The following is an 18,456-nucleotide window of genomic DNA, read 5'->3' on the forward strand; positions in this document are numbered from 1 at the left end:
TCTGATCCCTTCCATTCATCACTTCCCAGATCTCTCCACACCACCTGGTGATTATCAAAAGATAGTGGAGCTGCTTAACTGGATACTGCCCTTCTGGTGGGCTATAAAACCTGTCTGCTGGAGCCAGTGCATGTTTATCAAAAATCAAAAAAATTAATGGTATAGAGAGCTAAATTTAGAAGTTCTCTAGGGTTACCTATGGCTCCCTTTTTCTTTTGTTTTTGGAAGAATGTCTTAATGTCTCTCTTTCTCCTCTTTACTATTGTCTGTCCTTGAGAATTAAACAGTATGCCAGTGGTGTATAAAGTCTGAAACTATGCACAAAAGTGTGCAAAATGTTTAGAAATATATGCGGGTCCATTTTCTGTTTTTATTGCTTGTGGCACACCCAAAATTGCAAAAGCATGTATAAGGAATTCAGTGACCACTCAGGCTATCTCTTTTGCTGCTAGTATTGCAAAAGTAAATCCTGAAAAAGTGTCTACTACAACATGGATAAAAGACAGATGACCAAAAGATTTATAATGGGTCACATCCATTTTCCAAATTTCATTGGGTCTCAAGTAACAAGAATTCTTTTGTGGAGTGAGTGCAGGAGTATGGAAAAGAAGGCAAGCTGTACAGGCTCTTCCTATGCTCCTAGCTTCCTCTTTTGTTATCCCAAATTGCAAACATAAAGCTCAAGCAGCCTGATGATATTTAGAATGAGATTCTTGGGCTGCCTGAAATAAAGAAGTATTGGCTAACATGGTTAAAATGTTAGAAAGTTATGCCTTTGAATTTCCTTTAAAAAATAGGACCTGGAAGTGCACTATGAGAGTGGACATGCAAGATATTAATCTTACCTTGATGCTTTCTCACTTGCTCTTGAAGTTCCTTAAAGAGCTGATATATATTGGAAGCTACAAATTTTATTTGGGCTGTGGCAATTCTTTGTACCACACCTACTAAATAAGCCAAATAAGATATTATATTTATATCTCCTGGATAGTAAGTAAGAGCTAGAATGTTTGCATACAGTTCATTCTGCTGAGTGGACTGAAAAGGAGTTCTTACTACTCTCTTTATAGTTAAGGCATGAGAATATACAGCACAAATGTTGTGTTTGGATGCATCTGCAAAGATAGTTGGTCCTTTAAGTGGAAACTTTTCTTCAAAAATCCTTGGCCAATTATGTAATAGCCAGGTTATCTTTAATGGAGACCCACATGTAAAATTTAGAACTGTGGCCAATAAAATTTGCAACTCTGGGATGGTTTCATGGGATACATTAATTTGTGCATTGGCATAAAAGATGCATATCTTGTCAGGTCTTATCCCAGATAATTGTAAGGCTTGCTTAATGGCCTTTAAGAAAAGCCTAGCCACAAGCACTGGATAAGGAGTAAGGTTTTGCTCTGGTTGTGCTGAAAGGTCCATCCTCTCTTTTATGCCATCTCCTTGATGAAAGACTGCTGTGGGTGCCTCTTGTGTAACAAAAACTGATATTTCCAAGGGTTTTTGAATAATTCTTTAAACCACATTGGATAAAGCCAATCCAACCTCTCTCAAAGCCCCTGGAATTTTTTTTTTTTTTTTATAAGCTGGTGTGGTGAGTTTAAAGCAGTGTCTCCCCTTAAAATGTCATATAATGGTTGTATTAGATAGATAGTTAAGCCTAACACTGGACTCATCCATTGAATATCTCCTATCAATTTCTGAAAATCATTTAAGGTGTTCAACTTCTCTATTCTTAAAGAAAGTTTTTGTATTGTAAGCATCTTAGGGTATACTTCATATCCTAAATATTGAAAAAAAGCATGTCTTTGATTTTTTTTTTCTGGAACTATATGCAATCTGTAGTTCCTTAGTGTTTTTATGGTCTTTTGTAGACATGTTGCTAACATTTGCTACTCAGTTGCACACCCCAAGATATCATCCATGTAATATAACAAAATGACTTTGGAAATGCTTTTCTTACTGGAGTAAGAGCAGCAGTAACACACATTTGGCACATAATAGGGCTGTTTTTCATTCTCTGTACCAAAACTGTCCATTCATATCTTTTATAAGACTCAGCTAAATTAACGCTGGGTAGTGAAAAGGCAAATCTTTTCATCTCCTCCTCATCCAGAGGAATAGAATTGAAAAAAATCCTGAATGTCTATAACCCAAAGAGGCCATTCTCTATGAGTAGGAGATGAAAGTCCAGGCTGAAGAATTCCTGTAGTTCATCAGTTCATTTACTTTTCTTAAATCAGTCAACATCCACCATTTTCCAGATTTCTTTTCTATAACAAATATAGGGGAATTCTGAAGACTTAGAGAAAGTTGTAAGTGTCCTTAGTCAAGTTGCTCCTGTACTACATCTAATAGGGCCTGAATTTTTTGCTAGCTAAGGGCCACTGTTCTTTCCACACTGGTGTATCAGTTTTCCATTGAATAGGAACAAGTGAGAGTGCAGGCAGGCCTTCAACAGCAGCGCTGCCTAAAAAACCAAAGTACTCAATTGTAATCTTAAATGTTGTAAGATGTCTTTTTCCCATATATCAATGGGGATTTTTTCAACTACAGAAGGAGTAAAAACTCCTGTTTCACTTTCAAATATCCATCTCAAAAGGGTAGCACCAACTTCAGCTGTTATTGATGGCCCCTATGCCAGACAGGTAGGTGTCTGCCTTAATCTTTGGCCATCGACTGGGCCACCTGGCACCAATAATGAGCTAAATTCTCTAGTACCATGTTGACGTAAGACAATGTAGACCTATAAAGAGTGCAAGCATTTTTCAGATGTTTGATAATTTACAGATTAAAAGGAGTGTATTTCTTTTTCTTGATCAAAAGAGCCAAACTCTTCTATCACAGGATATGTTTCTATTCTCCAATCAGATGTGTCATGCCCTTCCTCTTTAGCTTTAAGTAGTGCCTTTTGTAATCGTGTCATAGGGGCTGGACAAATCTGTTGCATGGGTGGTGCTAATGCTATCACAGCCCTTCCCCCTCCTCCTCCTCCCTCCACCCAAAAGGCAAAAAGGAGGGAGTATCAGGAGATAAGGAATGCCCTAAAGGCCCTTATTGGAGTGTCACTGAGCTGTGAAAGAGAAAAGCACCTCACTCTTTAAGCTTATCTGTATGGCACTTAAGATCAAGCTCTCCATGCCTTTCAACTGCTTTGTCAGTACCATCCCCCCCTCCTCTTTCTCCTCATACATCCTTGTCTGGATGGTCTAAAATTTTTTCCTTTTCTTTTCTTTCTTTCTTTCTTTCTTTCTTTCTTTCTTTCTTTCTTTCTTTCTTTCTTTCTTTCTTTCTTTCTTTCTTTCTTTCTTTCTTTCTTTCTTTCTTTCTTTCTTTTCTTTCTTTCTTTCTTTTTTTTTTTTAGAACTTGAGGGATTCTTTAAAGCCAATTGTATTATATTGCACATAGGAATGTTTCTTCAGGAAGTGAATCAGGCCTCATAGCTTCATAATGTTTAGTTAGTTGTTCTCTCACTAGTTTCCACATATCTGGCTCTAATGTTTCTTCCTTAGATAGACAAGGAGACATGCACTCAAATATATTTAAGAGTGCAATGATCTGCTTCCAAGTTACCAACAAACATTCTTTCTTTATTGATCTAACTAAGCATTCTGCATATTTCCCTTTGGGTGGGGAGACTCTTTTCTTAGTATTTGCCCCATTTTAGCTAAGAACCAAAAGTGACTAGTCTTCTGCTGATCTGTTTTTATACTCACCCTATATCTGGGTCACATGAACTTCTCCACTGAATTCACAATTGTGTCAGTCGAATAGCTGAGAATAGGTCCTTAAGTCCACGTTCTGGCGCCAAAATGTAATGTTCCGGCTAGCTTTCTGGAGGTCCTCTGGAAGGGTCTCAGCAAGATAGTCACCCCGAGGATGGACAAGAATAGAGACCAAACTTTTATTATCTCTTGCACAGTCTATGTCTGTCATAATCTGATCAGTCTCAGTCTGACCCAGTGTCCTCCAGCAGACTGACAGTCTGCCAATCTCAATCAGTCTCTGTCTGAGTCTGACTTTGTTCCCATTCTAAATACCTTATTATAATTACATCATTGCAGTATACTAAGTATACTCCAATCAAGAGTTATTATATCATATAAAACTTGAGTGATTATATCATTATTTCCTACTAGACATACGTGAATTAGAGAATTGTTACCTCATCAATTCCACTGAGTTAATAACACCAAGTTTCAAATATACTTCTCCACAGCTCTGGCCCTCTACATGTGAGAGTGCAGCAGGCCTTCAATAGCAGCCCTGCCGAAAAAGCCAAAGTACTCAATTGTAATCCTAACTGTTGTAGAATGTCTCTTCCCCATAGATTGATGTGGATACTACAAAAGGAGTAAAAACTCCTGTTTCCCCTTCAAATGTCCATCTCAAAGGGGTAGCACTAACTTCAGCTGCCAGTGATCCTCCTACACCAGACATGTAGGTGTCTGCCTTAATCTTTGGCCAGGGACTGGGCCAGCTGGCACCTTTAATGACTGTATGATCTGCACCTGTGTCTACCAGCCCTTCTAATGTTATGCCATTTATATAGAGAGTGAGCATAGGTTGGCCAGCTGTTAACAGCTGAAGTCTAGAATATTCCTGGGTTCTGCTGCTTGGAGCCAGAATCTGGGCAACTATCACCAGATTGCCTATTAGAAGTCTGTATCAGTAAACCTGATGCTACTATTTCTCCTGGGTGATAAGTCACACATTGTCTATCTGTATTTGTGACTGGGATATTCTATACACATTCCCCAGTTTCCTATTATTTTTTCCTGTCATCTGAGCCAATCTGAGAGTTGTAGATGATACCTCGAAACTGTTTTTATTTGTATTTCTCTGATCAATAGTGATTTAGAACATTGACTATAAATGATTTTAACTTCATCATCTGAAAATTGTCTTTTCATATCCTTTGAAAGAATGGGATTCTTTCCTCCTTCCCCAATAATGGGTGAAGTGGGGGAAAGGGTTCAGACCAGGCCAGGCTAAAGAACAGCCACACCCAATGTGAGAAGGGTAGACTACAAGCTTATATATAATGCCAACTGATCTAAAATAAAATTATAATATGATTTTAACCCAAAAATTTGGATTACATTAGAAAATCCTTATTTTTTAAAAATGATGGGCAAAATGTCAACCGTATGTTCTTTCTTTAATGGGAATTTCATATTCCATACTAAGCTCATTTCCTAAAGCTGATAATCTTGCTAGCAAGAATGATTCTGTGAGTTTTTCCTTCCACTTCCCCCTACCAACGGGGGAGAGGGAAATAGGGCTATCTGAGCCAAAAATAAAATGTTGATAAAGTTTTTCACTGTCCTATACACGTTCTATGAGTTTTAAGTTTCAAAATGAATTTCAGATTTTGAAATTCAGAACATAGGTGATAGTTAAATAATTTTGAGCGAAATGTTTACAAAAATGAAACTCATGCCCAACAGGACTGACAGAATTCTTAAAGCATAGCTCATCTAATTTTAACAAATGTATTCCCTTGAAATTTTTGACCTTTTGTTCTCCCAGACGAAGTTTGTTACTATTTTTTCTAGCTTTGTAAAACAATTTTTGGAGAGTTTGATTGCTATGGCATGAAATAAGTAGGTTAATTTAGGTATTATTTTTATTTTTATTTATTATTATTTATCATTTCCTTGGCCTTCCCAAGAGGATTTGATATTTTTTCCAATTGATTAGATCTGACTTTATTTGTGTGGAAAGTGTTTTGTAATTGTGTTTACATAGTTTCTGACTTTCCCTTGGCAGATAGATTGCTAAATATTTTATGTTATTGACAATTATTTAAAATGGAATATGCATATCTCTTGCTGCTAAACTTTGTTGGTAATATATAAAAATGCTGATGGTTTGTGTCAATTCATTTTGTATCTTGCAAGTTGGTTAATATTGTGAATGTTTCTAGCAGGTTTTTAGTTGATTCTCTAAGGTTCTCTAAGTATACAATCATATCATCTGCAAAGAGTGATAATTTGGTTTTCTCATTATCTACTCTCATTCCTTTGATCTCTTTTTCTTCTCTTATTTCCAAAGTTAATATTTCTAACACAATATTGAATAGTAATGGTGATAGTGGGCAGCTTTTTTTTTTTTTTTCACCCTTGATTTTAATGGGAAAGTTTCTAGTTTGTCCCCATTACACACTATGCTTGCTGATATTTTTAAATAGATGCTATTGATCATTTTAACGAAAAGTGGAGCCAAGATGGCAGAGAATAGACATGGCTTTCTTTGATCTTTTCTGAATAGAGTCTTAATCTGCTGTTAGTTTGAGAGATGAACTATTTTGGAATGACAGAATCCACAATCAAAGTATAATACATTTCCAGAAGATACTTTGGAAGAACTTTAGAACAGGTGTCTTTCAATTGGGCAGGGGGAGAATCTTTGGAGATCAGAGAGCATCTTAAGGAGCCTGGGGCAAGGAGCTGGAGTGGGGAGGCAAGCATCATAGTGTCCACCCACCTGGGAATTTTTGTTAAGACAGGTAAACTACTCTCTCCTGATTGCAAGTGGAGACTTGAAATGTCTCTAACCCCAATCCCATTCTGTTTCTAATATCTCATTGGGGGCCTCCAAAATGTAATACCAGAGAAACTGAGCAAGACCGAGATTAGAGAACAATTTAATAGTTTATTAAATGGAGAGAATTACTAGGACCAAATGATCCATGTTTGGTCCCAGGGCTGAATGAGACTATTGTCTCAAAGAATCCAGCCCTGAATATCAGACAACAAGACTGTTTTATAGGATAACAACAACAATGACACCATGGGGGAAGTACCTGGATGGGGATGACTTAATGGGGGGAAGCACCTAGGATGACATAATGGGGGAGGTACTGGAGAGGCTCCTGATAGTCTAATGACATTAAAAATGGATAAAACCCTTTTTCCCATTAAACATTAATAGGGAATGAGTATAGTCTAAGGTCTAAGATATAAGATCTTTATCCTATCAAACATTAAGAGGGAATGGTTATAACCTGAGGCAGAGTAATTAAGTAGGACGATTAGGGAAACTGGGTCAGGACATTAAAAGGGAACTGTGGCATGTTGTGATCTAGTTCAGATGGATCTGAATCAGTTCTTGTTCTTCTCAAAACACAGCCAGTTTAGCTTAGGGCCCTCCGAGTATCTCCAAATCCAAAGGTTCTTTCCTTTAGCCTCTGCCTCTGCTTTCTTCAGCCTCTAGCCAGCTCCAGTCTTCATGTCATTCCGGTGAAATCTCGACTTGTAGCGTCTTCCTCTGAAGAACTCTCCAACTGGCCCATTGGCCTATTTATGCTTCTTCCAGAGAGAGGGATTATGGGTAGTTCTACTTAGTACCTTGTTTCAGGTTCTGCCCAAAACATCTTCTTGTAAGATTAGATCAACTCTAATTACTTAGCAGTTAGTAAGGATTCCAACATCTCCCCCTTTCTTTTGTTTTAAAACATAGGGGGTTTCTGAGGGGGTACATATAAATCCTTCAATATGGGCCAGAACTTTGTAACAGATATACATGGTATACATAAATCCATCAATATGGGAGGCATTATACATAATTTACATAAGTACATAGCAATATAACACAGGCTAGTAGTAATGTAACAACATGAATCAACCTAAAAATTTACACATGTCCATAAGTCCTAGAAACAGTCCAATAGGATTCCATTGTCCATTAGTTCATGTGCCAGGAATCCAATAGTTCCTGTAAGCCCTGAAGTACTGCAAAAGTCTCATCAACAATTTTTCATCTCAGGGAACCCAATGATTCTTGCTGGTTTTTCAAGAAGTAAAACAGTTTCATCTTGTGTTAGGAAATCCAATGATTCCTGAAGCTTTTAAAAGTCTTTTTAACAGTTTCATAGTCAGCCATCTGATTCTTTCTCCATCTGTGGAAATATAAGCAGATCCTCTTCCCCAAGCAGTTAATCTAATTCCCTTCTATTTACCAAATTTGGGATTTCTCCTCATCATCTGGTAATTACATTGGAGTCGTTTGCATTGGATATTGTCTTGTTGTCTTAAAAGGCCTGTATTCTTCCCAACTGTAATCCTGATTGCTTTTCTGTTGGTTGATGACATCAGAATCCTGAATTTCTAAAGTCTCTCTGGGTGTAACCTCAGCTGCTATCATGCCCCACCTGTCCTTTGATTGATACTTTAGAGCTGGGCCCTGCCTCTCATTCCTCTGGGTCAATATACATTTAGAGGCCCAGTGAAAGCCTCGGTTACATTTTGGACATGGGGTTTTGGGTTTTCTCTCACCCTGTCTTCTCACTCTATCTCCATATCTACAATGAGCTCTCAAATGTCCAATTTTTCCGCACTGAAAACATCGACGAGTTTCTCTAGAATTCCTCTGCCAAGAAGGACCTTGTCTTTCCATGTTCATCATAGTCTGGGCATAATAAGCATTTGTGCCCACTGTGGCACAGTGTCTTATGATTTCTTCTAAAGGAGCATCTTTGTCTAGCCCCCATATAATTCTTTTGCAAACCTCATTGGCATTTTCCTTAGCCAAATGTTTAGTCATTATTTCTGTTGCTGCATTGTCTCCAATGGTTCTTATTACAGCTGTTTGTAAACGTCCCACAAAATCTGCAAAAGGTTCATTGGGACCTTGCTCTATTTTTGTGAAAACATTATTTCCATCTTTCTGTCCAGAGAGAGAATTCCAAGCTTTTATTGCAGCCTTAGAAATTTGCTCATACACTGTTATGGGATAATAAATCTGTTCTGAACTCTCTGCATACTGACCTTCACCAGCTAGTTGGTCAAAAGCAACTTGTACAATAGCTCCTGTTTGCCTATTGCGTTGGGCTTGAATCCTACATAATTCATGAAACTCCGAAAGCCACAATAAATTTTGTCCCGGTTCTAGACAAGTTTTCACTATGGATTTCCAGTCATTCGGGGTTAGGATTTCATAAGACAAATTATCCAGTAACATCTTCACATAAGATGATGTAGCCCCATAAAGAGTGCAACCCTTTTTCAAATCTTTAATTTTTCCCAAATTAAAAGGAGTGTATTTTCTCTCTTTTTGACCTGAAGAGTCAATCTTTTCAATCACAGGATATGCATTTATAAAATCAGATATATCTTCTCCTTCATTTTTTGCTTTAATTAATGCTTTTTCTAATCTTGTCAAATTCTGCTTTACAGGAGAAGCTGACTGTGTTTCTGTCTCTCTCCCTCCCCCTTGTTCCACCCATGAAGGGTTAATTGTGGGGGGAGGGTCATGAGATGTGGAATCACCTAATTCCTCCTGCTGTGAAGTATCATACTCAGAATTGTAATTAACTCCATTCTCATCTGATTCATCCTCCTTTTCACCTAGTAAAGTTGGCATTTCTTCCTCCTGTACTTTCCTTTTCATCATTCTATCACTTAAATAACTTCTTATAGCCAATTGTATTACATTATATGTATTAATTATTGAGTTAGGCCCATTTTTATCATAGAATTGACAAAGATCCTCTCCAACCAATTTCCATTCATTTAGATCTAATTCTTTATCAAGAGAGAAACAAGGACATATGTCCTTTACAGTTTGTAAAAGTTCAGTGATTTGCTGTAAACTTATAATTAAACCTTGGCTTTCCATAATTTTGACAATGCTCTCTAAACATTTTCCTTGAACAGAAACAGGCTGTTTTCTAAATATCTGTCCCATCTTAGATGAAATTCTACTTTAACTCTTTTAGCAAAATTTCTTTATTGCACTCACCCTAATTTCTGGGTTGAAGAGTCTTTTCCACTGGATCAGGATCAGAGGCTTTTCCACTTGAATCAGGATCGTAGCTTTTCCACTTGAATCAGGATCGGAGCTTTTCCACTGAAATCCACTGAGGGGTCTGTTTGTCCCACATTCAGGGCGCCAAAATGTTGTGATCTAGTTCAGATGGATCTGAATCAGTTCTTGTTCTTCTCAAAACACAGCCAGTTTAGCTTAGGGCCCTCCGAGTATCTCCAAATCCAAAGGTTCTTTCCTTTAGCCTCTGCCTCTGCTTTCTTCAGCCTCTAGCCAGCTCCAGTCTTCATGTCATTCCGGTGAAATCTCGACTTGTAGCGTCTTCCTCTGAAGAACTCTCCAACTGGCCCATTGGCCTATTTATGCTTCTTCCAGAGAGAGGGATTATGGGTAGTTCTACTTAGTACCTTGTTTCAGGTTCTGCCCAAAACATCTTCTTGTAAGATTAGATCAACTCTAATTACTTAGCAGTTAGTAAGGATTCCAACAGTGGCACAACAATATCCAGTCCCAGAAACTTAGTAGCATGTGGACCTGTTACTTTACCTTGTTTGCCCTAGTTACTTCATGTGAAAAATGAACTGGAGAAGGAAATGACAAACTATTTCAGTGTAATTGAAAAGAAAACCCATATGGGGTGAAAAAAGACATGATTTTGCTGTTGTTGTTGTTGGTTTGTTTTTGTCTTGTTTTGTTTTTGTGAGGCAATTGGGGTAAGTGACTTGCCCAAGGTCACACAGTTAGAAAGTGTTAAGTGTCTGACTCCAGATTTGAACTCGGATCCTCTTGATTTCAGGGCTTGTACTCTATCCAATGCAGCACCTAGCTGCCTCAGACATGAATGAAAAGAATGAACAATAGAAACATGCAAAAGTTCAGTAAATGATAATATTTATTTCATTTTATATTAAATAAGGCAAAAAGAAAAAATTACTTTAATTCAAAGTATAGAGACATGGAAATGATGTAATCCATGGACCTCATAGGATTGTGATAAATTCTAGGAACAAAATAAAACATCAAAATTATAGAAACCATAATTCTCACATGAGGTTTCTTTAACTGCTGAAACAGAATTAATTGGTTGTGATATCTCATAAACAGGCAAATCTATGAAAAATAAGAGTACAGAACATTGTGGAATGATCCCCTTCAGCTTACTGGATGGAAGTCTATTCTCCAGCAGGTGAGCAGGAAATCCTTTCTTGATCATGAAGCAGTTGAAATTTATCCTCTTCAAGGAAGGACGGAAATGGAGTGAACAAAGTGAGGGAGCCTGGTGATGTGTTGAGAACTCCTCCCTGGGAGAAAGGTTCATCGAGAGGAATAGCAGCAAGCACAAAGATGAGAGTCCACTGCACAGAGAGTCATGGGACCAGGCTTTATTCCTGGAAGTGGGGGGCCAGGGGAAAAGATGGGTATGACAGGGGCTTTAAAGGGAATAGAATGGAATTTATAAATAAGAGAACTCTGGAGAACATTGTAAAAAGCCAGAGTGCCAAGGGAATATTCCAAGTACACCCCAACCCGAGGTAGAGGGCTTTTCATTTGATGGTTCAGTGGCCCAGGATAGGTCTGTAAATAGTAATTTCCTTCCTTCTTGACACATCGAAGCAGGAACACAGAGGCACAGGAGGCCACATTCCTTGCCCTTTTCCTTTTCAAGTGTGGGGTGTAGATCCCCAGGATCCACTGAGGAAGTTGAGTCACATCTACCTCCCAGTACAGGCTACCTGATCTGAAGACCTGCTTAGCAAAGGCATAATGGTGAGTAGAGTCCTCAGTAGTCTTGCTCTCCACTTGCCAGCTTCCTCCAGCCTTTAAATGCTTGAGATCCTCAGAAATTGTCACACAGGAAGTGGCTGATCTGGGATCCAAAGTGAGGTCCACTCTGAACCTGTTGAGCATCTCTATCAGGCTATGGATGGGATATTCTCTCATTTCTGGGGTGATAGTCTTGGCCTGTTGGGCCAACACAGCCTCACTCCTTCCCAGCAGCTCTTTGGCATCCTGTAGCAGATCCAGATTGGCTTGGTGGCCCGCTTCCTGCAGCTCTTGCCTGAGGTCCTGTAGGCTTTGCATATACTGGTATAGTCTGTCCTGGCTGGCCTTCTGCTCTTGCCTTATCCTTTTACGACATAGGTTCTCTTCCTCCATTAGCAAGCAATTCAGTCTGTGGAATTCTCCCCTGATCATCTCATGCCAGTCCATAGCAGGTCTCTCTTCCTGAGCAAGAAGTTGTTCAGCTTCTTCCAAATGTTTCCCCAAGCGAATCTGAAGGTGCTGGAGCTCACTCCTATATTTGTGAGCAGCCTCTTGCATGGGGGAGATTTTGTGTGCCCCATGCTCTGGGGTTTCACATGTCACCGACAGTGCAGTCTGGTCCTCTTCACAGAATAGCTTGAAGGGTTCCTTGTGAGTGACACACTGGTTCTGTCCTTCAGTGATCTGCATAAGGTTGGAGCTGAGCTCTTTGCCCAGCTCAGTCAATTCTGCTAGGTGCCTGTTCACTAACGGGATCTCCCTGTCCTGGGAAACTTGTCTGCATTGGGGACAGGAGAAAGCTGGGGCTCCAACTCTCCAGCTGGAGGAGAGACAAGCTCGACAAAAACTGTGCCCACACCCGATAGTTACAGGCTCATAGAAGTAGCCCCTGCAGATGCTACAGGTGATCTTACTCTGCAGTTCCTTCAGAAATTTCACAGTAGCAGCCATTCTTCTCTTTCTAATTGCTTCTAGTCTGCAGCAGCCAGACTTCCCTTACAATGAAAGCAGTGCTTCTGAGCAAAGATGCTCTGCTTTTATAGGAGGTAGTAGCCCCACCCTCTGAGGCCCTGTCATGAAGGTGTGAATTCCTGCAGAGCAACCCGTTAATTCTTCTTGGTGGGGACAGCCTTGAGAGCCCTGAGTTCCCACCTCTGGCTGTCTGCTTTGAATGGACAAGTTGCACCATAGAGATTAGTCTTTAAGAAGGAATGTCAAAAAATGTGGAGCTTTTGGTCAATGGATTTTCAAATCTCCTTTTTGCACAGATCCTCTGCAGACAGGAGTCTATTGTCAGCTTCTTTCCTTTCCTCTTCTATACCTAGTCAATTGGTAAGAGTTATGGTGACTCATCTGCACCTTTCCCTTTCAATCTCATTACTGCATGTGAGATTTGCAGGCAATCTCCTTAGTCCTTTAATCCAATCTACCCAGGAAGACTAAGCCCTTGTGGACATCCACGAAGTTGCTGTTCATTCTCTTCTTAAGGAGGAAAGTGACCACAATAGACTTTCAAGATCTCTTTTCTTTTGAATTGAACTGCACATTTGGCTCCCAGCTATCTCCTTTCTCCCTGATCCATACTCTCCAAATTGCCAGCTAACTTTCCCACAGTAACTTGACATTTGAAAATTTCTAAAAACCTTCCTGTAGCGAATAACAGTAAGCCAGATAGATCTCTTATTTTAAGGAATAAAGTATCTTTCTTCTTCCTCTTTTTTTTTTTTTTTTTTTTTTTTTTTTTTTTACAAATAGTTCTGCAAACAAAGCGCCTTCATTGAATTTTCTGTGTTATAAGCTCATGTTACTAGGAAAATTCTTAGTGGGTGTGAAAACTTATTTGTAAATTTCTGCTTTCCTATTCCTCACCTTCAACTTTCTTTCCCTTATGGGCAAAGTCTGGTTTGCTTCTCTTTCTCCTCTAAGATCCTGCACAGTGACTGCCAGTTTTGTAGGTAACTAAAACAAAGTGGTAACTAAATTGAATTGAACTGAGTAAAAACTGTACTGAAAACAGTAGACTGGGAAGGCAAGAGCTTGCTTCCCCCTCCCTTGCTTATTTTTCTTTTTGGTCAATTATTGGCCAACATATCGGCTTGTCTAGAGCTACCTGATGTCAGTGCTCCTATTAGGGATGCTATCAAGCGTCTGGTACTGTAATGGGACTGAGTGAAGTAGTTTACATTTACATTATTCCTCATCAATTTAGAAACCTCAGTTATTATTGTCATGGCAGAGAAGGTTGTCTACAATAAGAGCAGCAAGGAGACCTCAAATTGTGTTAATTTTCTCATTGAAAGTGACTCCTGCGGGAGGATTCAAATTGTATGTAAGGAACATGGTAATGAAAAATAACTGAAAAGATTGTGTAGAGACCCAAGAATTGTGCTGGAGGGGCATTTCAGCCAATTTATAGGGAGAAATGCGTGAGTTGGGTGACTAAGAGGGCCAGGGTTAATGAATAACTGGTGATCTCTGTTCAATTCTGACAGTGGTGTTCCTTGTATAGGGGCTAGCACAAGGAGGGTGGATATGAGGAGACTGAAAGTGTCATATAGTGTAAGGCAGGTACAGTTTCAAAGGCCCAAACTCCAGTCAGAAGTTCAACATGAACCTTGTGTATTTAGCCCAGACTCACTCTTCAGAAATGTTTTTTAAAGGGTTTATTTCAACTGATTTCATCAGATTTAGCTTCATTGGGTTCTTAACATCTCTTCTATGTCAGACCTCAACATTTAAAAAAAATAAGCAAAAAAGCAAAATAATCTCTGACCATAGATAATTTTGATGGATAAAGAGAAGAACAGATTTCAAACTCTGAGGACACTAGAAGCAGATCCTCTCCAGATGAAGATCAAAAGGGTGATATGAATTAATCCTCATCTTATAAAGTTCTCTTGGAAGAAAAAAGATTTTAAAAGAGAGTTAGAAAAAATGAGGAAAGGAAATGAGAACTTTGCAAGACAATTTGGAAAAGGAAACAGAAATTATCTGAAGAATACTCTTTACAAGATAGATTTAGTGAAATAGAAAAAATATATAACTCCTTACAAAATAGATCTGACAAAATGGAAAAAAAAAATTCCTTATAAAACAGTATTTGTAAAATGGAAAAATGCAATTAACAAAACACTTCATATAAAAGTTCAATTGGCCAAATGCAAAAGGAGATAAAAAAGCTAACTGAAGAAAATAATTCACTAAAAATTAGGAATTGAACAAATGAAAGTGAATGAATCAATGAGACTCGAGAATCAATCAAACAGAACCAAAAACAAATAAAAGAAAAAAAAATGAAGAAAATGTAACATACCTCACTGGAAAAACAGCTAACCTGGAAAATAGCTCTAGGAGAGACAATCTAAGGATCTAGACTTTCTAAAAATTCATGATAACAAAAAGAGCCTAGACATTATTTTTTGGGAAATTATCAAGGAAAACTGCCCTGATGTTCTAGAATCAAAAGAGAAAAATAGTCATTGAAAGAATTCTCCTCACCTCTTGAAAGAGACCCCAAAATAAAAACTCCAAGGAATATCATAGCTAAATTTCAGAACTATTGGACCAAGATAAAATATCATAAGCAGCCAGAAAGAAACAATTCAAATATTGAGGAGCCACAATCAGGATTACCCAGGATCCAGCAGCTTCCTTTTTAAAGGATCAAATGGCCTGGAATTTGATCTTCCAAAAGGCAAAGGAGCTTGAAATGTAGCCAATAATAAACTATCTAATTAAATTGAGCATCATCATTCAAAGAAAGACATAATTGATTGCAGAGAAAAAAATTGTCTCACCTTATAAGGAAGTGGGAGAGGAAAGGTAAAAGGAAAGGGGAAGGTTAATAGAAGGGAAAACAGGATAATACAGAAAAGGTATAAGAAAGTAGGAGGGTCTAAAAAGGGGGAAAGTTGTTTAAGGGAAGTGGTGGTCTAAAGCTAAATACTGTAGAGGAAGGAAAAGGGAAAAAAAAGAGAATTTGAGGTAGATAAGAGTGGGAAATATAGAATTAGTCATTTTAATTGTGAATGTGAATGGGATGAACTCTCCCATAAAAGCATATAGCTGACCGGATTAAAGGCCAAAAATCCCACAATAGGTTTTTTTTTTATTATAACTTTTTATTGATAGAACATGTACATGGGTAATTATTTACAACATTATGCCTTGCACTCACTTCTGATCTGACTTTTCCCTTCCCTCCCTCCACCCACCTCAAATGGCAGTTTTATACATGTTAAATATGTTATAGTATATCCTAGATACAATATATGTGTGCAGAACCATACACTTCTCTTGTTGCTCAAGAAGAATTAGATTCAGAAGATAAAAATAACCTGGGAAGAAAAATAAAAATGCAAGTAGTCCAAACTAATTTCCCAGTGTTCCTTCTCTGGGTGTAGTTGATTCTGTCTATGATTGATCAATTAGAACTGAATTTGATCTTTTTGTCAAAGATATCCACTTTCATCAGAATATATCATCATACAGTATTGTTGGTGAAGTGAATAATGATCTCCTGGTTCTGCTCATTTCACTCAGCATCAGTTCATGTAAGTCATTCCAACCCTCTCTGTATTCATCCTGCTGGTCATTTTTTTTACAGAACAATAATATTCCATAACATTCATATACCACAATTTACCCAACCATTCTCCAATTGATGGGCATTCATTTGTTTTCCAGTTTGTAGTCATTACAAAAAGGGCTGCCACAAACATTTTGGCACATGTGGGTCCCTTTCCCTTCTTTAGTATCTCTTTGGGATATAAGCCCAATAGCAACACTGCTGAATCAAAGGGTATGAACAAATTGATAACTTTTTGGGCATAATTCCAGATTGCTCTCCAGAATAGTTGGATTCGTTCACAATTCCACCCACAATGCATTAGTGTCCCAGTTTTCCGACATCGGCTCCAACATTCATCATTATTTTTTCCTGTCATCTTAGCCAATCTGACAGGTGTGTAGTGGTATCTCAGAGTTGTCTTAGTTTGCATTTCTCTGATCAATAGTGATTTGGAACACTTTCATATGAATAGAAATAGTTTCAATTTCATCATCTGAAAATTGTCTCTTCATATCCTTTGACAATTTATCAATTGGAGAAAGGCTTGATTTCTTATAAATTAGAGTCAATTCTCTATATATTTTGGAAATGAGGCCTTTATCATAACCTTTAATTGTGAAGATGTTTTCCCAGTTTGTTGCTTCCCTTCTAATCTTGTTTGCATTAGTTTTGTTTGTATAAAGGCTTTTTAATTTGATATAATCAAAAATTTCTATTTTGTGATCAATAATGATCTCCACTTCTTCTTTGGTCACAAATTCCTTCCTCCTCCACAAGTCTGAGAGGTAAACTATCCTATGTTCCTCTAATTTATTTATGAACTCGTTCTTTATGCCTAAATCATGGACCCATTTTGATCTTATCTTGGTGTATGGTGTTAAGTATAGGTCCATACCTAGTTTCTGCCATACTGATTTCCAGTTTGCCCAGCAGTTTTTGTCAAATAGTGAATTCTTATCCCAGAAGTTGAGATTTTGGGGTTTGTCAAATACTACATTGCTATAGTCATTGACTATTTTGTCCTGTGAACCTAACTTATTCTACTGATCAGCTAATTTATTTCTTAGCCAATACCAAATGGTTTTGGTAACCACTACTTTATAATATAGTTTTAGATCAGGTACAGCCAGGCCACCTTCATTTGATTTTTTTTCATTAATTCCCTTGAAATTCTTCACCTTTTGTTCTTCCATATGAATTTTGTCATTAAAATTCTAGGTCATTAAAATAGTTTCTTGGTAGTCTGATTGGTATTGCACTAAATAAATGGATTAGTTTAGGGAGTATTGTCATCTTTATTATATTCTCTCAGCCTAGCCAAGAGCACTCAATATTTTTCTAATTATTTAAATCTGACTTTATTTGTGTGGAAAGTGTTTTGTAATTTTGCTCATATAATTCCTGACTTTCATTTGGTAGATAGATTCCCAAATATGTTATGCTATCAACACTTATTTTGAATGGAATTTCTCTTTGTATCTCATGCTGTTGGATTTTGTTGATGATATATAAAAATGCTGAGCATTTATGTGGATTTATTTTGTATCCTGCAATTTTGCTAAAGTTGTGAATTATTTCTAATAGCTTTTTAGTAGAATCTCTGATTCTCTAAGTATACCATCATATCATCTGCAAAGAGTGATAATTTGGTTTCCTCATTACCTACTCTAATATCTTTAGTTTCTTTCTCGACTCTTATTGCTAAGGCTAGCATTTCTAATACAATATTGAATAATAATGGTGATAGTGGGCAACCTTGTTTCACTCCTGATCTTACTGGAAATGTTTCCAGTTTAAACCCACTACATATGATGCTTACTGATGGATTTAAATATATGCTCCTGACTATTTTAAGGAAAAGTCCATTTATTCCTATACTCTCAAGTGTTTTTATTAGGAATGGATGTTGGATTTTATCAAATGCTGTTTCTGCATCTATTGAGGTGATCATATGGTTTTTGTTAACTTGTTTTTTTTTTGATAAAGTCAATTATGCTAATAATTTTACTAATATTGAACCAGTCCTGCATTCCTGGTACAAATCCTACTTGGTCATAGTATATTATCCTGGAGATGATTTTCTGTAAACTTTTTTGCTACTATTTTATTTAAGAATTTAACATCAATATTCATTAGGGAGTTTGGTCTATAATTTTCTTTCTCTGTTTTCAACCTACCTGGTTTAGGTATCAGTACCATGTCTGTGTCATAAAAGAAATTTGGTAGGACTCCTTCAATCCATATTTTTTCAAATAGTTTATATAGCATTGAAGTTCATTGTTCTTTAAATGCTTGGAAGAATGCACATGTAAATCCATCTTGTCCTGGGGATTTTTTTCTTAGGGAGCTGATTAAT

The 18,456-nt window shown here is 37.6% G+C and overlaps 1 protein-coding gene across 1 annotated transcript; it reads right to left on the minus strand.

The window, feature by feature from the left end:
• Positions 1 to 11,080: 11,080 nt before the first annotated feature.
• On the minus strand, positions 11,081 to 12,481 carry LOC127538515 (tripartite motif-containing protein 43-like). Its single transcript, XM_051962328.1, has one exon. The coding sequence runs from the start codon at positions 12,479 to 12,481 to the stop codon at positions 11,081 to 11,083; it is 1,401 nt and encodes a 466-aa protein (XP_051818288.1).
• Between the last annotated feature and the right edge of the window lie 5,975 nt (positions 12,482 to 18,456).

Source organism: Antechinus flavipes, chromosome 5, assembly GCF_016432865.1.
Source record: "Antechinus flavipes isolate AdamAnt ecotype Samford, QLD, Australia chromosome 5, AdamAnt_v2, whole genome shotgun sequence".
In the NCBI taxonomy this organism is placed as follows: domain Eukaryota; kingdom Metazoa; phylum Chordata; class Mammalia; order Dasyuromorphia; family Dasyuridae; genus Antechinus; species Antechinus flavipes.

What these genes read in the sequence shown, in the direction of transcription:
- LOC127538515 (XM_051962328.1), bottom strand. Translation starts at nt 12,481, where the DNA reads ATGGCTGCTACTGTGAAATTTCTGAAGGAACTGCAGAGTAAGATCACC.